This window comes from Numenius arquata, chromosome 18 (genome assembly GCF_964106895.1).
Source record: "Numenius arquata chromosome 18, bNumArq3.hap1.1, whole genome shotgun sequence".
Taxonomy (NCBI): domain Eukaryota; kingdom Metazoa; phylum Chordata; class Aves; order Charadriiformes; family Scolopacidae; genus Numenius; species Numenius arquata.
This window is the reverse complement of record NC_133593.1, coordinates 5,593,181-5,616,829: the sequence shown is the minus strand read 5'-3', so window position 1 is coordinate 5,616,829 and position 23,649 is coordinate 5,593,181. Positions and strand designations below refer to the sequence as shown.

The 23,649-nt window shown below is 54.8% G+C and overlaps 1 protein-coding gene across 1 annotated transcript; it reads right to left on the bottom strand.

Moving 5' to 3' along the window:
* Positions 1–1,035: 1,035 nt before the first annotated feature.
* On the bottom strand, positions 1,036–17,942 carry MMP28 (matrix metallopeptidase 28). Its single transcript, XM_074160707.1, has 8 exons — positions 17,841–17,942; positions 9,547–9,626; positions 8,688–8,851; positions 5,090–5,311; positions 4,201–4,446; positions 3,615–3,764; positions 2,917–3,084; positions 1,036–1,430 (listed from the first exon to the last, which is right to left on the bottom strand). The coding sequence occupies exons 1-8, from the start codon at positions 17,940–17,942 to the stop codon at positions 1,036–1,038; spliced, it is 1,527 nt and encodes a 508-aa protein (XP_074016808.1).
* Between the last annotated feature and the right edge of the window lie 5,707 nt (positions 17,943–23,649).

The following is a 23,649-nucleotide window of genomic DNA, read 5'->3' as shown; positions in this document are numbered from 1 at the left end:
TGCTCTTCTCCCCCTCCTCCCCCAGTGATCTTTCAACCCAGTTCACCCAACTGTGGCAGAGGGCCACTGGACTCAAAAATATATTGATCCTGTCACTTGCAGAAGACAGAGCAGAGGACAGACACTTCCTCTGTACACAAGGAAGGCTGCCAGGTGAGCACAGCCCTTATTAAACACTAGAGAATCCACCCAGCCATCCCAAAGCCATCAGAAAGCCAAGCTGTAATGCTCCTGCTGCCCTCGACCTGCACAACACCATCCTACAGCGACACGGTCAGCAGCTCAGCTTTTCCCCCCCACTCCCTTCACTCCAAAGAAGCTCCTGGACCAAAACTCTCTGCTTTCTCCCCAAAAATCACATGGTGCTGGTGTCTCCAGCCGGTGCCTCACCAGAGAGCTGGGATGTGGACGCAGCCCAGTAAAGCACCCACATGGGATGAGCTCCTTGAGTTGCTGACCCTCCATCCCTGGGAGGGGAGGAGGCAGGAGAGGGGCCAAAGTTCAACACAGACCCCTATTTTTGTCCAAATGTCTCTTTTCTTTTTGTTTTAACCAGAAAACATCGTCAGTCTCTTATTTAAAACCACCCCAGCCTCAGATCAAGCCATGGTGAGGAACTTCTCTGCCTGATCATGGGGAAAAAAACAGCTAAAGTATCAACAAACCCCGGTCCCAGTTTGAAAAAAAATGCGTAACAATATCCTCAACTTCAACAGAAACAGGTGGGTTCGCAGTTTCCACGGCTTACACCTTTTTTTTGTGGTCTTTTTTTAAAAAAATATTGTCTCCCAAAGCTTCCAGCCCACCTGGCTGTGACAGACCCGCCTGGGCTGATGGTTGCCCCATCCTGCATCCCTGCTGCGCTGGGGCATCGCTCCACCAACCCATGGCTCCGGTCATCTGCAGGTAGCCCCGACCTTCTGGTCCCTGCCAAACTGTCCCCAGAGAGGAATCCAGAGTCAATTAAAGGTGGATCTGGGCAGCACAAGCAAGGTGGAGTTCAGCCCACCCCTGTTTTATCCCAGCACGCTCTGCTCAGAAGAGGTCCTGCCCACCGTTTGCATCCCAGCAACCCATCCAGGGCAGCTGGGTGGCCCATTTGCCGGTGCCCACCACTTGCAGCTTCACCCGGTCGAATTTCCAGTACTGGTCATCCCGAAAGAAGTAGACGAAGCCGTCGCGGTGGGTGAGGGCTCCCGTCGTGCCGGGGGGCAATCCCTCCCAGTCCCGCAGGCTGCGGGGGTAGTAGGGCTCCACGCCGAGGGTCTCCTCACTCACCACGAAGTACTTGGGTCCTTTGAAGAGGACCAGGCGCCGGAGCTGCTGGAAGTAGAGCGCGGTGTCGGGGTGCCGTGGGAGGCCGCGGGAGCTGCATTTCTGGGGGAAACCTGCCTCCAAGGTGGAGCCTGCATAGCGCCAGCATCGGCCACCTGGGAAGAGACGGGGAGAGGGGTTAGAGACCACCCCAACGGGGTGCATCACAGGATGGTCCATCACTGGATGGTTCATCATCCAGTACCTGAGGGGTACTGGAAGGCTGGGGAGAGTCTGTTTACAAAGGCCTGCAGTGACAAGATGAGGGGCAATGGGTTTAAGTTGGCAAAGGGGAGATTTAGATTGGATATTAGGAAAAAGTTCTTTACTCTGAGGGTGGTGGAACACTGGAACAGGTTGCCCAGGGAGGTGGTTGAGGCCCCTTCCCTTGAGATATTCAAGGTGAAGCTTGACGAGGCCCTGGGCAACCTCATCTAGTTGGGGGTGTCCCTGCTGACTGTGGGAAGGTTGGACTAGATGACCTTTGGAGGTCCCTTCTGGCCTGGACCAATCTATGAATCTATGAAATGTGGAAGGACTTAGTGATGTGGTCAGCCTTGCAGCCCAAGACATCCATCTGTGACATCCATCCCACTGGTGACCCAACCAGCACCACCACAGGGCTGGCCCATGGACCAGGCTGGGGGGGGAAACTGAGGTGCAGTAGCTCAGGGCACAGAAAGGGACCACCCGGGACAGAACAGGGCCACCACACCATCTGCTAGCCCACGCTGCTGCCTTGTAAATCCTCCCCCCTGTTCCTGCACGGTGAGAGGGACAGATGGACCCAGACCTCCTCCGGGGCTGGGACAACCAGGACCAGCACTGCAGCCGCAGGAATTGCCATCGGGGCGGAGTGCTCGGCTGTCCCCACAGAGCCATGTCACCGTCCCCATGAAGCAGGCAGACAAAAGCCCCTTTCTGCTCGCAAGCCCTGGCCTGACCCAGCCCTGGGGAGGGAGGGAGCGGCTGAGGGCTGGGGAGGGAGAGGGGCTTCTGGCTCTCACCCAGCGGCAGCAACAAAGCCCCCTTTCTGACGAGCCAGCAACTGGTTTCCATTAAAAGTCGGGGCTGACCCTGGCAGCCCGGCTGCCTGGTTTGACCTTCCTCTCCCCGGCGTGTCACCGGGCAGCTTGCAGATGGCATTTCAGCTCCCCGTGGCAGCTCAGCCCCCGGCACGGCGCAGGGAACCGCGTGTACCATGAAAACACCACACTCGGCTCCCCATGGCCACATGTCTTTGGGGAGTGTTTTCTCCTCAAGCCCCCAAAGAGTTTGATGCATCTAGTTTTATTTTCAAACACAGGTGAGCGCTGCCCCCCTGAGTGGGGAAACTGAGGCACGAGGGGGTGATGCGGGCTGTCGGGGCGATATGCCCAGGGCCATACAGTTAATCCATGGCAGGCACCGAGCCCAGGGCTCCTACAGGTTTTTTCACAGCTGGGACGCAGCGATGCCCCAGCTCTGCGCTGGGATGGGACATGGGAGGGGACAGGAGACATGGGCAGGAGAAGGTGCTCCAGCCAGACCCGGACACAGCCAGACCACAGGCAGGAGCGGTGGCAGCCCTGAAGGGAGCTCTCCTGCCTGTTCCTCACCTACCTTTGAAGAAGTAGAACTTGCCGCTGAGCTGGGACCAGGCGCAGGCGTCGATGCCGGCAGGGAGGCCAGGCCAGCGCGGCTGCAGGGGCTGCGGGTCGCTGGCATTGCCACTCGCCGGCACCACCCAGTAATGGCTGCCCTTGAAGATGTAGAGGTTGTGATCCGCATCTGCGGGGCAGACGGAGGAGTGAGGCGGGTCCTGGGTGAGAAACCTCATCCCACCTCCCAGCCACCGCTCCCTGATTCCCTTCTCCTCCCCGTGCAGATCTGTGGTGCTTCAGGGATGCTCAGGTCTCGGACACTCCCTTCTGCCTTTCAGCCACCCCCTCAGCTTTCATAATTCATTGCCTCCACTCCAGCCTGGAGCGGACAAAAGCTGACCACAGCTCCCTCTCAAGGCTCATCTTTCATGGTTGAGCTCCTGCAGCAAATAAGCCTTGCCACAGCCCAAGTTTTAGGATGTTTCCCAGTCTCCCAACACACCAAGCCATTCCTGTGTCCTCAGGATGCTCCACTCTGTGGCAGCGATGTGCATCAGTGATGCCACCAGCCTCTGGAGCACATATGGGGCTGTGGACCAGACAAAACCCACCTTTCCCACCGTTGAAGCTTATCAGAGCAGAGACGAGCTGCTGCAGCGGTGGGGTGAGGGGTGGGGGTATGTGTTTCAAGAGAGGGTTCCACTAGAAAACACCCACCAGCAGTTATGGCGTCAAAGAAGGAGTGGCAGTAATAGGCGCTGAGGCTCCTCCGCTGCTGGTCCCCACCGTAAAGATCCACGCTCCAGTCCTGGAAGTGAGTGAAGACCTTTCCCGGGAGCTGTATGGCCAAGCCCTTGGAGGGCTTCCCTGGGATGGAGCAAGGAGTGGTGAGTCATGAAGAGGCAGGGAAATGGCTTTCTCCAGAGCACCACGTGAGCACAGGGCTGGGGATCTGTCCCACGGCTCCAAACACTCCTGGTCGCATTGTCTGGTTCCTGTCCTCCTCTAAAAGGTGGTGGCAAAGGCCCCTTGGTACCCCCAAAACACATGCACCAGTGTTTCCTTGGTTGCAAACAAGCAGACAGTAAGTCCAGCCTTCCCTGCCCTGGAGGACCTGGTACCCCTCCCACATGCCCTATTGCATCTTCCTCCCCAGCCACAAAGCTATGGGGCCCATCCCCACCATGCCCCTTGCATGTAGTCCTCTCCCCTTGCAGGGACCTGCTCCCATCCCTGCTCCTCGCTCTCCATCCCAGGGAACGGCCCCGGAGGAACCAAGGATGCTTGGGGAAGTCAGGCTTACCGTACAAGTTCTGGACGGCCAAGATGTCATCCCAGCTGAGGACGAAATCCTTGCTGAGCTTCTTGTAGTAGGGAGACATCAGGGCGCTCTTGACAGAGGAGTGCTCCAGCCCTAGTGTGTGGCCGACCTCGTGTGCCACCACAACGAAGAGGTTGCGCCCTTTGCCGCTGTGCAGGGACCAGCGCTCGGCACTGTCAAAATGGGCTTCTCCGCGCCGGGGGAAGAAGGCGTGAGCAAGGGCACCTCCTAGGAACATGAGAGCCATCATGGACTGTGAGGCAGGAGAAGACCTCAGCTGCAAGCTGAGGGGCGGGGGGCACATGAAGCTCTGGTTGCTTAAATATGCATCAATTTTAGCCCTTTAGGAGGTCTCCTGAGAAACAACAGCAGCTTCTCACAGCAGATGTAACCCAGACCACTTCTGCCTTCTGCTCCTGAGCACAGAGAGGGTGTATTTGCTCTGTGGTTTATGAGTTTGGTTTCTTGCCCTGGGCTCAAGCCAGGAACTGAAGCCACTGCAGTGACCCATGCCGGGCAAAGGCTCAAGAAGAGAGAAAGCCTGAGCGTGTCTGATAGCACCGTGCAGAAAGCCTCAGCTGGAAGGAATGAGCTCAGATTTGGAGGAAGCTGACGGGGTGGGGAGAGCTCCTCAAAGGCCATCAGCGTGATCCTAGAACAAGCATCTCGAGCACCTTGCTGGCAGACCCCGGTTGCAGAAGCGGGAGTGAGGACCCCAAATCAGAAAGCAAACCGGTGCAAACTGGGAGGTGCTGGCGGGGCAAAGCCTCGCCTCCATCACCCTCAGCCCATTGCCGCCCCAGCCCTCCTCCCTGCCGGGGAAGAGCCCATGTTGTAAAAGAGAAGCTTACGAGGGAGAAGCGACCAGCACCTGGTCCATCGAAGGCGTTGTTGAGTCCATCGTTGTGGTCCCCATGGAAGAAGGTCAGGCGGATGTCAGCTGGTCCATCCTGCGCTTCCCAGAAGACCAGTGAGGACACGTTGCTCCAGAGCTCGAAGGCGGCTTTCACAGCCAGACGCACCTCATGCTGCGGCAGGTAGGAGGGCCAGTTCACCACCCGGTAGGTCAGGTGCCGCTTGTACCACCTCCCGCCTGCGAAAGAGGCAAGCTCAGCATGACGATGGGGACTTGGACTTGTTCTTCCACCTGAGGGATGCTTGGGTGGTAAAAAGCATCTCAGTGCTGGGAAAAGCCACAGCTTTCCCAAGCTGAAGCTGAAAGCCCACCTGGGCATGCCATGAGCAGCCTCAGCACTCTGCATTGGCAGCACGACCCATGAAATCCCTCTGAAGGTGCCACCACCAGATCTGACCCCAGAGATTCCCAAAGCTGGAGCTGCAACCAAACCCTTAGAGAGGGCCCAAAACCTGTTTAAGGAGAGGAGAAGTTGGGGCACCCAGTTTGAACCCCCCCCTTGCCTTGCTCTCCAGGGCCAAATCCAGCACAGGTACCTGACCTGCAGGTCTCCTGCTTCATGTCAACTTCATGCCCAGAAGATGCAGCCTAAGGACTGGCTTTCAGGGAGAGAAAGCAAAGCCACCTCCGAAAAAAGTGGCCCAGAGGCAAAAGGAGTGGGAGGGGCTCTCAGCAGCACCTTGGGAGCACAACGGGACTGTGGGGCTGGGGATGTGGGATTGCAGCCTGGTAAAGGCAGATTTGCCAAGAGCTGGGCACCAGCCGGAAGAGAAAAAAGAGCCGATCCTCAAGGGGAGAAGCAGTTGGGTTTGAAACACATCACCAGGAAGGAATGGCACCAACCACCATGATGCTGATCTCCATTATACACCCAGAGACCCCATAGATGTCCACGGCTTCATCCAGCTGGCCAGCGAGCACGAGCCTGTCCTTTCAGGGGGGACACAGCCCCGGTGCCACCGGGGCAGATGGTGACAATGATGAAGAGGACAAGCCCGTGAGATCCCCTTAAGCTCTCCACAAAGCAAAGATACATGTTCCTGCATCCCCCATGCAGCATCACAGACCCCCCTTCTCCTCCAGCACTCTCAGCAGCTGTAGGGACCCCAGAGCCCTGAGATTACATCTGGATGGGGGTGTCCAGGACCGGGAGAGAAGCCGTGGGGCCACACTGGGAGATGCGGGTGCCAGAGCCAGTGCCGAGGCGTGGGAGAGGCGATGGACCTGCTCCAGATGTGCGGCGAAACAGGGGGAACGGAGCCGGCAGCACGACGGGGCTCAGTCATGGGTCTGAGCCAAGTCCCTCAGCAAAGCTGGCAGACATCCCATCCCAGCTCACCCAGCCCAAGCCACGGGCTTCCCCTCGCTGGTGCTTGCGAGGAGAAGCACCAGCTCTGCTTCCTTCCCCTCAATATCCGAGCAGCCCGTGGCAGGGGAGGTTCTGGGCCAGCTGGGAACCCTCCCGGCGACAGAACCGGCCCCCCTTGCTCATCAGTGCAACAACAGCCTCCAACTCCAACGGGACATGGCATTGGTAAGCCCCAGCATCCCGTCCTTCCCTCCACAGAGGCAGAGCATCTCCCCATCGGAAGAGGATGGATAGCACCAGCAGGTAGGGGCAGGAGGCTCTGGCCAGAGCATCTCCCACCAGAGGAGAATGGATGGCACCAGCGGGCAGAGCTGGGCAAGAAAAAGGCAACTGACCCTCGGGAAGAGGAGGGCTGGGTGCCACACGCAGCCATTGAACCCAGGACAATCGCAGGCAGGGAGTTCCCTGAGGGGAAATCCAGGATATCGCTGCCCAACACACTGTCTGGCCAAGGACCTGCTGGTCAGCAGAGGTTTCGGCTGGCTCCAGTGCCTGGTAAAGCCCAGCAAGGCAGCTTGAAGAAAGTCCTCTTCCCAGTGCCCTCCACTGCAGACCCTGATTTCCAAACCCAGTCCCTTTCCAGAGGCAAACAGGACCTGTCCCCAAACCTTCCCAGAAAGCAGAAAGTCTTGGGCTTCGACTGGAGAGGGGACGTTTTGTTTGGAGGCGCAGAGAGGGGTGGACATGCCGGACCCCATCCTGCACAGGGAGACAACGTCCACTGCTGGGCTGGGACAGAGCCTGGAATCAATGGAACAGACGGACACGCTCCCCAGCCCTGTGCTGGCCACCGCTGCTGGGCTAACCAGCTTGGGAGCCAAGGCTCAACTGGGGTTGGCTTTTGCCCATACTCTGGGGTGCAAGTGTTGCCCAAAGCTGGTGGGATGAGGGACATGGCGGCCGCCTGACGAAGATCCTGCTGGGAGAGCGGTGGATAACAAAGCACTTTGCTGGCTCAGCTGCAGCGGCTTCCCGCTCCAAGTAGGATAAACAGCCAACTTAGCACAAAGCCTCCGGCCTTCCTGGCCGGTGCCACCAGCCCTGTGGGCACCCCCTCCCTCCCCTCCAGCCTGCCGGCACTGATATGGTGTTGCTCCCATCCCCGCTGCCACCGGCTGCCCCCCAGCTTGCTGCCACGGGGGATCTGCCAGCACCAGACCACTGCGGCAATAACCAGCACGCCACGGAGCCCTTCCCCACCTGGGCTCAGAGCTACTGGGTGTCTCTTGCCACCCAGCCCTGGACCACGATCCCCAGAAAGGAACCCCATGAGCTGCAGGGCACAGGCTGCTTCTGTTCACCCATCTCCTGCTGTATGTCCTTCCCGGCTTTGCCTCGTGGACCTTCTGGCCGGGGCACGGCAGACCCTCTGACCAGGATGGCGCCTCCAGGGATGATGCTGCATGTCAGGGTTTCGGAAGGAAAGCCAGAGGCAGGAGGAGGAGGATGGGGCTGTCTCCTGGGGCCATCCATCGCCAGCCCTGCCAGATGCAGAGACAGCCTGACACGGCACAGAGCCCTCTCTTAATCTCATCTTCATTTTTCCCATGTCCTAAGCGCAGCTGGTCACAGCCCTCTTGCTCTCTAGGAATCCAGTTACTCATCTACAAGCCCAGGAGGCAGCTCATGAGAGACAAGAGGCCCAATCCTGGATACACAAGAGCAAGAGAAGCTGCTCGGAGAAGAGTTAAACCTTTTAATGTGGGTGAAACCACTCCCTGTGGCCAGGCAGCCCAGCACCAGCAGGTTTTGTGGCTTTTGCTGGGTGACTAACACGCTGTTAGACTCTTAAAGCTCAGCAGAACCTTGCTGCATGCCAACCCCTGCCCTCTGGATCGTTCCACCATGGCCGTGCCTGGGGCCACAGTGACCCGATCGCTCCTCGGGAGATGTCCTGGCTCCCTCGACAGCAGTAAAACCACCCTGGAGAGCTGAATTTCCCCATGAGTGGGAGTCACATCTCTCTAATCGTTGCTGACATCAAGCCATACAGAACAACTAAAAATAAAGAGGTTTAAAAATAAAATGGTGTAAAGCCCAGGCGAGCCCAGGGATGGACACTCTGCCGGCGGGGCTGCACCTCCTGTCCACTGCAGCATCTCCAGGAGCCAGGATGGAAGAATTGGACTCCCAGTACCCCAGAAACCCAAAGCCCCCCCTGGGACCCCCCGCATCAGCGCTCACCGTGCTGCGTGGTGCGCCTGCGGCGCCGGGCGGCAGATGCCCGGTGAGCCCCGGCAGCGCGGCTCTCCCCGTCCCCTGTGCCACACCGCGGCAGAGCCATCTGATGGAGCGTGGGGGCATCCAGGACCCCGCTGAGTGGGAGGTGGGTCACCCGCTGGAAGTCCCTGGAAAAGGAAGGAAGATATCACCACACACACATGGACCCCCCCAGCGGGGATTTTGGTTAGGTTTGTGCCTGTGTTTGGACCAAGCAGAGGGAAATCCTTGCTTTATCACCAGGATGCATTCCCGATGGTGGGACATGAAGCAAGGATTTGCCTCTGCAACCATGTCTGGCCAGTGAGCCATCCCCTCGCAGGGCAAAACTAGACAGGGGAGCCTAAAAAGAAATGCCTTTTCCAGTTTTTAACCCAAATTGTTTGACTTTGCATTTGACTTTGTCCAGGGTCAGGCCAGGGATGCTCCCAGACCCAATGTGATCTCATCAGGAGAAGTCCGAGGGGGGGCTGTCAGCTTGGCCCCCTGACATCTCCCAGCCCTCCCCAACCTCGGCCTCGCCGCAGATATTATTGCAAGGGGAGCGCCGGGCCATAAAAGGCAAATAAAGCAGCGCAGCAAGGGCCTGGGCTGCCAGCAGCCGGCATCCAGCTGCGGGAGCTGCGTACGGACCGGCGTTTCCAAAAAGGACCGGTTGTGCTTTATCATCGGACCGTGCGAGAGAGAGACCCCGGCTGCAAAAAGACCCCTCCAGCTGCAAAAAGAACCCTCCCAGCCGTAAAAAGACCCCCTTAGCACCGGCAGCTCCCATGCAGCCGGAGCTGCTGCATTTCTGCTGTGGTTTTAAATAAAAGGCTCGTACCTCACCGCCTCCCTGAACTCGGCGGGGCTGTGAGTGCCGGCCCCCGGCTCGCCGAAGTATCCGTATTTCTCCAGGAACAGCTGCAAGAAGAGACATGGGAGAGGAGCAGCTCAGAGCACAGGCAGGCATTTGCACACATGGGCTTGGGAGATGGGGGGGGGGGGGGAAATGAAATGCAATGGGAAACAGTACTGCAAACCCAGGGCTGTGCAGAAATGCTCATTTATTTTTTTTTTCCTGAGATCTCTGCACCCCAAGCAGCCACACCTCCTGCGCTCACACAGGTTTATGTCTCCTCCCCATCCTTTTTGATGGCTCTTGGGGTTTTGGCCATGACGTGGTAGAGGCGTAGGAGGAAACGTTGCTATCAACAGATCAAAAAACCCGCTGCTGCCATGTCACCTGCAGCCAGAGGCTACCAAACCCACACTCTAATCACCTCAGCTCAATGCAATGATTAAAATAAAGGCTAAAGTGCTGTGGATACAAGTAGGGTGGGGTGAGATGGGGTCAGGCTGCAGCCTCTCCCCATCCCCACACAGGATGTGCTGCTGCAAAGCGGAGACACATTCCGGGGGCAATCTGCTCTGCCAAACCATTCTTCTTCTTATCGGCCATTTACATGGTCAGAGATTGTCGCTCTGAACTTGCTCCAGCACACGAAGTGCACGTTAAAGAAAATAAACGGCTTCCCTCTGCCCAGCCTGCGCCCGCAGCTTTTGGAGAAGTTAATAGCCATGGTCGCAGGAATGCTCCACACCCGCCTTCCCCGCCACCGGGGATGTCTGCAGGAGACAAACAAGCCGCACGGCATCCTGTTAGTGCAAGAGAATTGGAGTTAAAGTCACGAGGAATAAAAAGTGAAAGCGGCTGCTTCAGTTTCCCGCATCCCAAAGGAGAGGTGGGCTGAGCACCAGGAATGCCACGGACTGCCCTGGGACAGCTGCCTGACGGAAAAACTTGTGCTTTTAAATCCTCTTCCCTCCTTGCTCATCTCAGGGCAGGGAGAAGAAGGGGGTTGGCATTAACCTGCACTCGATCCTACTCCTGACACCAGCCCCCCAGCACCCCATGGCAGCATCCCTCCCTGGGCACAGGCAGCATCCAGCCGGCTGCACTTTTTCAGTCGCCTGGCAAGGATCGGGAATGGTTTCTGGGAATGGCAGCCTCAGGGTGTGCCAGGGCCTCTCCCTCTCCTCCTCCGGCCCAAACTCTCTGCTTGCCGTTAACAGTCATCTTCACGTCATCCCCAAACACGTCATCCTCCACGTCCGCCACCTCCTGCGGGCAGGGCAGGCACCTTCCACATGCTCTCTCTGCCTGTTGCTTGCCCCTTTCCAAGCGCTCCTTACCCCCTTCCCAGACATCTCCTCCAGTTGCCAAGTCTGATCTCCTCTTTTACACCCCTTCTACCTGGAGGACCTCCCTCCGGCTGCAGTGCAGCAAGGACCAGCACGGCTTCCTGCCGGGACACGCTTCTCACCCAGCCACAGCCAAAAAATTTGGCTGCATTTCCCACCAAACACATTTACCAGCTGCCTACCTCGGCTGGAGGCAGCAGCATCTTGTAGCAGCATCGGGCTGCAGCAGTAAAAGCCCAAGTGTGGCTGGAGTCACTCAGGTTTGGTGAGTCGGGATATCCTGATGCACCCGGTCCTGGTGAGTCAGGATTAAACCAGGTGTGAGTAAGAGCCGTGTCGGCAGGAGAGAGCATCGGCTTGACCGCTGGGAAAAGCCACAACACCTCTGCCTGGGGAGGGACCGTACAGCCTGGACATGCCACCTCCCCAGCCATATGGGGATAGCTTCCCCTTTACATGGGTATCAAGAGGCAAAATACAGCAGTGACTCGGGATGGTCACGCAGGGAAAGAGGATATGGGGACAGGGGAGCCCTCCGGGGACGGGGCGGCAGGGAGGTTTGGTAGCCCTGAGGGAGCAGTCTGGAGAGGAGAAGGCATCTGGCTCTCTTTCTCAGTTGTTGTGTTTTTATAATGTTCTCCTCCAGAATTAGAAAATCGCCAGCTACATATATGGACGTGGGGCGATAATCACCAGCGGTTACATCACCACAGATAAATGTGAGCTGCAAAGCACCCGGACAGAAAGTCCCAGATCTCAAAAGCATGGCACGCTCTAAACCTTTTCTACCGCAATTTTTCTCTTACTTAGCACCTAAATCATAACAACTGGAAGCTGCTTCCTCTCCTGTAACCGAACACAATCCCACTCTTACAGCATGAAAATGGTTTTTCCCCACCATGAGCTCACAAATGCTTGAAACCCCATCCGGACAAGTCCTGGTGCATGGCAAAACAGCAGCCGTTATCACAGCAGCTGTTCTGAAACGGCACCAAAACGTACACAGGCCACTGGCTTTATTATTCCTGTCCAGATCTCCTTGAGCTTTGCAAGTCCAACCAAAGCGGCAGTGTCCCTGTAGTTTCTGGCCCGTGTCACATTGAGGTTCTCACACACAGGCACCAGCTCCCAGGCTGCAAAACCACCAGGAGAAATTTTATGATGTTCTCTAGACACAGTTATGTGAGCTCCAGGTGATGCTGGTCCTGGAAAGACAGAGCTACAAGAGAGGGATGTGATGATCCTCCACCGTGCAAGGTATTTATCAGGCAGGAGAGCATATAAAGTCTTCTGGACCAGGGTGATGGGTGAACCCAAGAGCACAGTACCACGGTGTTCTGTGCCCAAACCCACGCTCAAGACCTTCCCTGTCCCTGCACAACCCCCCAGAGACCAGCCAGGCTCTGGTAGGGCTGGGTGGAAGCTGGCACCAGCCCATTAAACCTCTCCAGAGGCTGCAATGCAAAGCCTGGCCGTGCTGGGAAACCCCCCTCCCTCCTGCCCCAGATGGGGAAATGCTCTTTTCCTTACAATGGGAAAAGAAAAACAGCAGGAAACCAAGAGCTAAGCATAAAGATAAAATACACCCAGCTCCCCCTCCACAGGAGGGAGGGAGAAGAAGAAAGGTCTGGTTGCTAGCAGGGGCAGCGGGAGGAGGGTCTGGGGGAGACCAAGGGGCCCTTCCCATCTCAGGGCTCTGACAGGGAGCTGGTTACAACCCTAGAAAATCATCTCTGCCGAGAACTAAAGCCAAGGAAACACCTTGCCCTCGACCGCAGGCATCCCAGGTGGAAGACGGCCAACAGTAAATACAATTAGACCTCCCTCCCTGGAAACGGGGATAACAAGAGTGCGGAGACAGCAGGCTCCGGTCCCGCCTGCCCTCCCCTCCAGACGCTCAGCTTCTGGCACCTTTCCAGCAGCTAAGCATCAGAGAAAACTCATGTCGGGCCTCCATTGACTGTGGTCCCTTCTGCTCTGCCTGGACACAAGCCCCATCTCTCCCCTCCATGCCCCAGCAGCGGAGAGAAGCGATCCCGTCCTGCCGAAGGGTGGGCAGGCATTCCGCCCTGCGGTTACAGAGGATGCCGGCTGCGAGCTGCACCTCCTAAGTCTTTTCTTTTTAAGCAGGGAGACAACAGCAGCCCAGCGAGCCAGCCCAGGCAGGTCCTCAGCCCTGGTGCCCGGCAGCCCCAGGCTCCATCCTGCATCATTTCATTGCCGAGATGGACACAGGGAAAGCCACAGCTCTGGCTTTTCAGCCTCAGTTTCCCCCCCAGATCACGCTTTGGCACAGCTCCTCCTGCCCATCGGGTTGCTGCCTGCCGGAGCGCTGCCTTCGGAAGGTGTCCAGACCTTTAAAAACATTCATTTCTTTCCACTCTCCCAAGCCCCATTCCTGCCAGCAGTCGCAAACCCTTTGGCAGAGTCCCTGCATCTCTTTTATTTAAGTGTGTGTATAAGTATCTGTATAAATATTATATTCAGGGACGTACAGAGACACACAAGAAGGGAGATTAGCAAGTACAGAGCTCGGTCACCCTCCCGCTGAAAAGACAGCGAAACATCAGCTAATTCTGTATGTTAATGACGGGGGCTGATTAAAACCCCAAGCCCCGTCTCATTGCCTCGACGCTCCCCTGCTGTGCCTAATCCGGTCCCGAAGGAATCTCCTCTCCCACCTACCCCTCCTGAAAATCTGCTTTAGCAGCAAATTATCTACTTGCCGCTGAAGATGTGGGGCTGGAGAAATATGTCTTTTACGCTCCTTTAGTTTTCGCTGTTGATCCTTTGGAGCTGAGAAGCAGGCCAGGGCTGCAGCAGGTCTAACTAAAAGCCCTCCTGGGGTCAGTAGCCCAGATCTTCAGGGTGTTGAACCGGAGCCAGCTCCCCGCTTCCCTGTTGCCTGGGCAGGAGGGATGCTACGGGACAGGAACAGTAAATATTGCACCACTTGAAAGGAAACAAACGCCACGAAATGTGCTGGGCTTGATGTTACCTGCCTGCGGGGCTGGCAGATCGCTCTGCTTCTGTGTTAAATGCAGGAATTGTCTCATCAGCAAGTACGGTGATTCACTCCTGCATTTGAAACCAGCTCGCAGCTTTGCCCCGGCATCCCACGCGATGGGTAGCGATGGCCTGGACACCCAGTCGCAGCTCCGGCAGCACCCAAACTATCCCAATGAGACCCAAAGCACTTGAGGAAAATAAGGGGAAAACACTGGATTTGGCCAAACCTTCCCCTGCGAATACCAGAGCAGCTGACAAACCAGTTTGGTCACGCAGACTGGTTGTGCTTTCATGTCTAGGGAGAGAAAGGAAACAAGACGCTTGGTCTTCGCCCTCCATGGGGACGGGAGGGAAGGCAACGAGCCTGCTGCCTGGCGGGCGTTATTCCCGGTAACAAGGGGGGATTGTTCCGGGGGGAAGAGCAAGGAAGAAAGCGGGGCTGTTCACTCTGCGGTGACTCATGGGGCTGTTAATCACACCGGGGACCGATGGGTGCCTTGGAACTGCTTGTCACCTCCCCGCTATGGGCAGAGACGTGATCTGGTGGCATTTACATGCTCGCCCCAGCCACACAGAGCCCAGCAGTGCCCGTGGCACCTGAGTAATCCTTCCTCCTCTCCTCCTCTCCTTGCATTGCACTTCTGAGGCCGAACAGCAGGAATTTTTCCCAGGAAGATAGTTTCTTCCTCTTAATTCAACCAGAGGGAAAATGTGGGGGTACCCTGGGAGCATCCAGGGGTCCCAGCTGACCCCCAAGCCCCACCATGTGCTGGGTGGTACCCAGAGACCCTCATTCCGGCCAGGCTGGGCTCAGCATCCAGTATCCCAACTGGCTGCCTGCTCCGTAAAGGAGCTCATCCCGACACTGGAGTGTTTCTCAGCACAAGTCCAGCTCAGAGCCTACACTACATGCGAGCCCTTGGGTTTCCGAGGGGGAAAAGTCAGAGGCCACGTGCCACTGCAAGAGAGGGAGAAGGGCAGCAGGATAGGGAGAAAAAAAAAATTAAAAATTCCAAAATGAGAATGTCTTGGTCCCTTAGATTCGCTCTCCATTTCCATTCCCTGCTTTTCTCAAATTTCTACCCAATTTTTCTTCCCATCGCAACAGACCTGTAACTTCTCACACAGATCACCACAGGGACTTTATTGTCCTTTGTCCTTGGCAGCAACAGCTCTCGGCCACGCTCTTCACTCCCAGCACGGGGTGAGGTCTCCTGTGCCACACATTTTACACAATTCCCCCGGCATCAGGGAGACTCGGGCATTACCACACACCCAACCGCTGTCCTGAGCACAGCACAGACACCAGGTCTGCCAAATTACGTGCTCTCTAGCGTTGGACCTTCTCCTTTCTGGAGCCTGCAGATAATGAGATGATTTAACGTACAAATGTTTCAAATTAAATTTCCAACCTTTTCTTCTTTTTTTATGGAGCTGAAATTGATACAGATACAGTGAAAACAAGGGCACAAGCCAGGAAAATAACAACTGGATATTTTTTTTTTTCAGAGTTTTGCATCTAAGTTTACACAACCCATTGTTGCTAGCTCTGGCTATTTTAAAAGCAATAAAAAAAGCTTTCGAAGCAAAGCCTGGCAGTGGTCTGAAAGCCACAAGTAACTAGAACTATTTGATGTTATGTGAGAATTTCAGCTTCCTCTTAAAAGCAGAATTAAGTGCTCAGTTTATTTAGACAAGCTTTCTTACCCCAGTCTCTATACATTCCCATCATCTATATCGTCCCAAAGCCCCTGGCCAGCGCAGCACATCGCGCTGGGGAAACTGAGGCAGGGAAACAGGAAAGTCCCTTGCCCAGTGCCCCTCATCTGGGATCTGCCACGATCCGGGACCTGCTCTGGGGCTTCAAGGGAAAAGTTCTCAGAAATCACCAGTGAGGAATCTCAGATTGTCCCTTTTAAAAGTCTTGCTGACAACAAACTGGTTTTCCTTTAAAAGTGAATTTTAAACTATTGACTTTCTAAGCATTAAGAACTTTGCAGATTTATTTCTCTCCAGCTGGCATGAGGGGCCAGGCTGAGGTTTGTGCACACTGAGACAAGCAGACATATAAACCACCTCTTCGAAACAGCATCTCCCAGCATAAGAGTCCTGCACATCAAAACAAGCCTCTGAGCACTTAATGTGCACTTTTCATCTTAGAGCATGTGAAAAATCCCAATTAATCCACCAGGACTTGATGGGGTTTTAAAATCAAGCATCTGTGCAAACGTATACTGGATCAATGCCTAAACAAGAAAAAAAAAATATCCCCAACATGAACCTTTGTTCGCCAGCCAAATCTCGTAGCTTGTCCTCCCAAAACAAACAGGAACGGATGGCAGCACGGTGTGACAATGATACAGGGACAAACAGAAGAAATCCAAACAGAGGAGATAGGGACAGCCCTGGGGAGAGGCGGGGCAGGGGAAAAAGAGGCTTTTGTCCCATCCCGATTTGTTGCGAGATGGGAAGGTTTCCTAGAACAAGTCCTGTTGCTGTTAGAGCTATATGGAAGGGGGGGATTTGCAGATGTACATCACCTATAGGGACACGCTTCCATATACAGCACATGTGGGCACTCCAACCACAAACATCATAGAATGGTTTGGGTTGGAAGGGACCTTAAAGGTCATGCAGTTCCACGGGCAGGGACATCTCCCACCAGACCAGGTTGCTCAAAGTCCCATCCAACCTGGCCTTGAACACCTCCAGGGATGGGGCAGCCACAGCTCCTCCAGCAGGCATGGCTGTACGCCTGCGCCATGCACACACACACCTCTGGCATGGACACACCGCCAGCACACACGGGCACAAAGCTGTGGCTGGCACACAGGGCTCACCCGTGCCATCTATGGGCACACGCCTGTGCCACGCGCACACCTTGGGCATTCATGGCACACAGCATGGATGCACATGTGTTGGGCAGTCTTGGGCATGCACCACGTGTGAACGCACCTTGGGCATGAATGCACATACCTACAGCATGCACACACCTATGGCATGTGCATCTGGCACAGACAAACATCTATGGCATAGGACCTGTGACACAGGCACACACCTAAGGCACAGGCACCTACAGCACACACATCCCCCTATGGCATTGGCACCTACGGGACATACGCACATGTATCATGGGCACACACATGGCACATATACACCTATGGCACACACACACCTCCCTATGGCATGGGTACCTATGGTACATGCACACTTATGGCATAGCCACCCCTCTGGCACAGGCACAACTACGGCACAGGCACACCTATGGCACACACACCTATGGTGTGGACACACCAATGGCACGGGCACACACACAACTATGGCACAGGCACACCTATGGTGTGCACACACACGCCTAGGGCATGGACACACCTACGGCATGGGCACACACACAGCACAGGCACATCTATAGCATGCACACACACCTATGGCACAGGCAACCCTCTAGTATGGGCACATCCCTATGGCATGGGCATCCCTCTATGGCATGGGCACCTATGGCACACACACACCTATGGCACAGGCACCCCTCTATGGCATGGGCACCTATGGCACACGCACACCTATGGCACAGGCACCCCTCTATGGCATAGGCACCTATGGCACACACACACACCTATGGCACAGGCACCCCTCTATGGCATGGGCACCTATGGCACACGCACACCTATGGCATGGGCACCCCTCTATGGCATAGGCACCTATGGCACATGCACACCTATGGCACAGGCACCTATGGCACACGCACACCTATGGCATGGGCACCTATGGCACACACACACCTATGGCACGGGCACCTATGGCACACGCACACCCCGGAACGGCCGGCTGCCGGACGGCGGGTGGCATCTCCCGGCCCCCACCCCCTCCCGCAGCCCCTGCCACCCCCAGCCCCGCGTTCCCGTTCCCGGTGCCCGGTCCTACCTCCGCCTGCCGCCGCTGCCGAGCGGGCGGTGCGGGCTGCGCCGCCGCCAGCAGCCCCAGCGCCAGGGCTGCCCGCAGCGCCCCGCCCGCCCGCGCTCCCATCCCGCCACCGCTCCGCTCCGATCGGCACCGGGCGCCGCGGCCCCGGCTGGGCTGGGCTCTCCCCGCCCCGGCCCCGGCCCCGGGGGCGGCCCCGGCCCGTCCCAGCCCCGACCGAGGGCTGGGCTCCGCCGGCGGCAGCCGAGGGGCGGGTGCTTCTTGGAAAGCTCCCACCGCCCGCCCGCGGGTGGCACGGCCCCGGTGCCTCCCCCCCGTGATGATTTTCTACAGGGGTAATCATCCCGTGTGCGTTCTCCGTCCCCCTTCCCCAGCAGGGCCGTGCCCCTTCCCTCCACACCCCTCTCCTGCACCCCCCAAATCCCACCCCCCCCCCCGGGTTGTGAATGAGGGGAAACACAGCTTGAGCTTACGAGTATCCAAAGGGTGGGTTGAAGGAGGATGGAGCTGGACTCTTTTCAGTGGTTTCCAGCGATAGGACGAGGGGCAACGGGCACAAGCTGGAACGTGGGAAGTTCCATTTAAATATGAGGAGAAACTTCTTTACGGTGAGGGTACCAGAGCCCTGGAACAGGCTGCCCAGGGAGGTCGTGGAGTCCCCTTCTCTGGAGATTTTCAAGACCCGCCTGGATGCAGTCCTGAGTGATGTGCTCTGGGCAACCCTGCTTCAGCGGGGGAGTTGGACTAGAGGATCTCTAGAGGTCCCTTCCAACTCTGACAATTCCGTGATTCTTTCATAAATATATAAATAAAATATATATTTTAAAAATAGATGTTATTCATAAATAACAAACTGTTCCTCTGATTCAAATATCCATATCAGCCCAGTCACCAATGCTAAATGCAGATTTAAAATACCTTTTAAACTAGTCTGCACTGCATGGGGACGTTTTTCTACCCTAGTCCAGCCCTTAATAATTTTACCTTTTTAAGTCCAACAAGCAGTTTGTGTATCTAACATTGCAAGGACTAACTCACTGACCAAGAAATATGTGTACCTCACTAGACAACACAGGTTTTTTTAAAGTAGCGAGGTGATTTTTTTCCCAAAGAAAGGTTACTAAATAGTCCCCTTGAAGGGGTAAGGGGGGGTGGAATTTGAATAAAGACATTTCCCATTTGACTAAAATATTGAAAAGGTTTAGCTGAACTGAAAGAGGAGAAACAGAACTTGAGCAAGGCAACGGTTGTGCCATTGGGACAAATTCCCCTTGGGATCTTCAGGCCACCACAGCCCCATCTCCAGCCCTGGGGAAAGGCTGGGAGAGCTGCCCCATGGACTCACCCCACTCCCAGCCCCCTCGAACCCGCCATCGAGGATGGATCCTTCTTGGTGTTCCCAGGGCTGCCGGCCATCACCAACTCACCCCGTCTGTGGCAGATCAGGACACGCATGGTGGTTGCATCAGGATGTGTCCTGCTGCGGGTGCTGTCTCTCCAGGCTGGACGGGGAGCAGAACACGGGCAGGTGATGGTGCTGGGACAAACCTCCTGGTAGCTGTGGCAGCCAGGCTTGGGCTGTGCCCATTTTGAAGCTGAGAGAAAGAGGAGAAAGCAAGTCCATTTTTCCCTAAACCTGTGTTCACCTGTGGTCCAGCCCACGCGGATGCAGAGCAGATGAGGGCTTGGACACAGGGGGTCCCTCTCTGACAGCGGCCAGCAGTAGCCACAGAGCGCAGCAACGCAAGACAAGCAAAACCAGATGTTAGAGCAGCGTTCTCTCAAGCTTTACAAAACAGCCCCCCGCTCAGGGCTGTTGGTTTGCACTGTTTATGCTCAAATTTCCCTCCCAGGCCTGGGACTTGGTCACCCATGGGACACGAGGGGCTGTTTCCCACCCAAGGCACCGGGATGCACGCGTGTCAGCATTGCAGCTCCCCTGCAACTCGGACACAGCCCCCGACCTTGCAGTTTCCAGTGACAAGTTAACGGCGCCGTTTACTCCCTGCCGTGTTTTGTTTGACTATTTTGTTTTAATTTGACTAAAGCAAAAGGATGTTTTGATTCTGGGGGAAAAAAAAAAAAAAAAAAAATAGGATGTGACTTATATCTGCTTTTGTTTTCATGCCAGCTTCAACCACACACCTATTTTAAAGCTCACAGGCCTCTTCCTCTTCTTTTCAATCATGCCAAAATCTGAAGTTGCAGGAGCATCTGTTGAGTGCAGCTTGAAGAGACCCACAGGGATCCCGTAACGCGTGGCTTTTCAGCTGGACGGGGATTTGCACGTAGGGAAGGCAAGCGGGATTCCAAGGAGAGGGCAAAGGATCCACGTAACGTGGCAAAATAAGGAAGTCGCTGAGACACGGGGAAAAAAACACAGATGGGAGAAATGAAGGTGGTGGTGGCAGCTGGGCCAGTGAGCGGTGACTGGGGGAGCCCGGCGGGAGGCTGGCATGCCATGAGGGGCTAGTGCAAGGGGAATACAGAGAGCCAAGGGCCGGCCGCTCCTCCCGCAGGTCAGCCCGGCGCTTCCTTTCAAAACAAGAGCAGCTCTGTCTGCGAACGCATCCGTGTTTGGTTCGTATCTAGGAAGCAACTGATCCATCTGCTCTTCCACTTAAGAAGAGGGATGATGAGAAAGTGGCTGGCCGGGCTCCAGCAGGAGCAGGAAACTCCTTCCTCTGCTCATTGTGATGTGGGGAAGCGTCTGGGAGGGCACCTGCACCCCTGGAGCAGCCCAGCTTCCCGAACGGGCATTTCCCGGGGCTGCTGCATTAGTCCTTAGGGTTTTCGGCATTCAGACGGAGAAGAATTCAGCCCAGCCTCGGAGATGCCAAATCACAGCTCTCAGCAGATTTTTGGCTCGGAGTATGAAGATGTTTATCCAGCTGCTGTAATCAGAACGGTATCGGGAACAGAAAAGCTGCCTCGTGGAAAGGTGAACAGATTTCCAACTCTTTCAGCGTTAGGTAAAAGCTCGGAAGTGAGGCAGAAGAAAGAGTTAGAATTCTTGTAACTTCTACCCCAAAACTGAAACTTGAGAAGTTAAGCCTATGGCAAATAGCAGACAAAGATTTACTAAAAAACACTCTGGGAAGAGCATGATAAATAGATCTGTACAAGCTCTGGTTGCCTAAACATTCCTGGTTTCTTGGATTTCTAGACAAAATCCCATCTCCCTTGGATTTAACGCAAAAGCTCTCAACGCAGTCAACTCCCTTGATGTCAAACCCCTTCCCTAAGATGCCTCCGCAGCTTGAATTTGGAGACCCAGAAGGTTCCTAATTTAATACCATTAAAATATTAACCCGAAAACATCACGGCGAACCAAAGGCTGTTATCACAGACCGGAGTGTGGACCGGGGGAGGTTTGGTGATGGACGGGGGTGCGGTGCAGGGCAGTGGGGCGTCGCAGAGGGAATCACCGGTGGATCACCCCCTGCTCCGAGAGGAGTTTGTTAAGTCAATGTTACGAAAGAGCCCTCCAGTGACACGAAAATTCTCAGAGCAGCTTCTAATGTTTACCACAAACTGATAAGCAAATAGCAACACCATTACTCCTCGGGGACAGGTTCTACCCTGGGATGGATGTGATGCACAAGAACTGCCAGTTTAAAAAAAAAAAAATTAAAAAAAAAAATCATCTTTAATACTTTGCGCTAAGAACAGGTTCAAGTGGTTCCATTTCATCCACTCGAGACACCGCCTCCGGAGAACAGTCATTCTTCAGATGTTTGCTGCTCAGCAGCAGTTGCAGCAGCCGGGGAGCAGCGGGCCGGCTCGCCGGGTGCTATGTCGAAACGTCAAAAATACTAACCCTGCTGCCCAGAGGTGGTGGCCGGGTCTGGGACCACTTAATTTCAGATGGGCAAGGTCAGGGAACCAGCTTTCTCCCCTGCCCTGCGGTACAGGCAGCAGCCCTGCCTGCAAGAGTCAAATTCTGCACAAAGGCACAAGAGGTTTATGTTCTCCTGGCTTTAGCTGCCACAAAGGTAAAGCTTTCCTGCTTAAAACCAGTTTTTTGGGGTACTTCATTTATGCACCGTAAATTCTGACAAGTCAAAGGACTTCCCCTGTCCTTAAAGTGATAGATAAGCCTGTCTAGCCCAGCATCCTGTCATCAACAGAGCCGGGAACGGGTACTTAGCAGAAGGGTGGTCAGGAAAAATAAGAAAATGCAAAAATCCACACGCGCTTTCCTTGGCTGTACCTTTTGTGCGCAGAGTTCCCGGGAAGTCGGTGAGGTCAAGAGAGGCTCCATCCAGCTTTTGAGCCCTCCTACAAATACATCAGCACATTGTGCTTCATTTGCTGGAGCAGTTTGACTGAATCTCACCAGTTATTTGCTCAGAAAACTGCTAAAATCATGCACAACCCTTTCTAGGATCAGAGTGTCACCTGCGTTCCAGCGAACATCATCATATTAGGACGGGAAGTGGACTTTTAAGCCTTTCTGCAACTTCGGGCACATTCCGACAGCTGTGTTTTATTACAACGCCTTTACAAGCAATTTCTGCAGCAGCATTAGCAACATCGTGTACTGGGGGCAACGTCACACAAGCTCTTTGTTACCCTGGAAATGGGAATTATCATTTCTAGATTAGGCAATGCAGCGCTGGCTGAATCCCGGCCTCAAACCCCCAAAGATTCGAGCTATTGGCTGCAGTCGCACCTTCCATCTCTCTCTCTAGGACTGTAGTATTCAAGCAACTTATTAAGCTGCATGACTTCTTGGGGTGAGGTGGGTTTGGCTGTACAGAGCCAGCACAGAAATTATTTGGCCGTCTCTTAAATTGTTTAGCTATTTTTGTTGCATTTCAGCTCTAACGATCACAAGCCTCTTCGGCACTGGCATCCCCCAGCTACACTTTTCTCCATAAAGCCATTGTTGAGCTTGGCGAGTGCTAGATGTGTTTTTATAAATAAACCACCAGTATTCCATACTGGACTGATTTCCAAAACTGAAACCTCACCACTTAGAAAACATATTGGAGGATAGATCATAAAAAGAGAGGGAGAAAGCAGGGCACGGCCATTCCCAGCTCAGATAACTTGAACCTCTTCCTTCTGATGGGATTGAGCCTCTCTTGGTTTTCCACCTCCTGATAGATCCACAGTCTGTCTCTCCTTAGTTTGCAATTTCATTATATGAAGTCCCAGCAAATTCTCATAGAGCACCTACTGAGGATAAATTCAAAGCAGGATCCGTGAGATGCACCCCTTATTTTTGATTCATCCGTTGATCTGTTAAAAGTAATAGATTACCTGTCAACGGACACCTTCCTCACCTGCTAAAAAGCAGCAAATTCCAGTATCTGCAAACCCCTGCCTTCTTATGAACAGTGCCAACCATCCCTAAAGCACTGTATTCGCACAGTATTGCAAACAAATCCCTAGAAACAGAAGTAGCCAGCCACAGTGCCAGCAGTGCTGACTTAAATATGCAGCCTGCTCAGCTGTCTCACTAAAGGCAAGAGCATTCCCAGCACGACCGAGGCCACGCTTAGGAGAGCGGGCTGCTCCACCGGAGTGCAAGAACTTAACAGCAAATGGTACCAGGCCAGGAAGAGCTAAAATTCTTACAGCTCTTGGTATATTAGCTAGATTTATTTTGTTTCTTTCAAGCTTTTTACTTTTCTTTTAACCTCATTAAAGCTTCCCCTTCTGACCTTTAGGCAGCTGCTGAGAAAAACTGCAATGCTGAAGGACTAAGCGGAAACCATTGGAGGGGAACGACAGCTAAGTCACAAAACATCGCTTCCCAGGCCCCTCTAAACTAATTTAACTCCCTCTACACCAAAAGCAACCA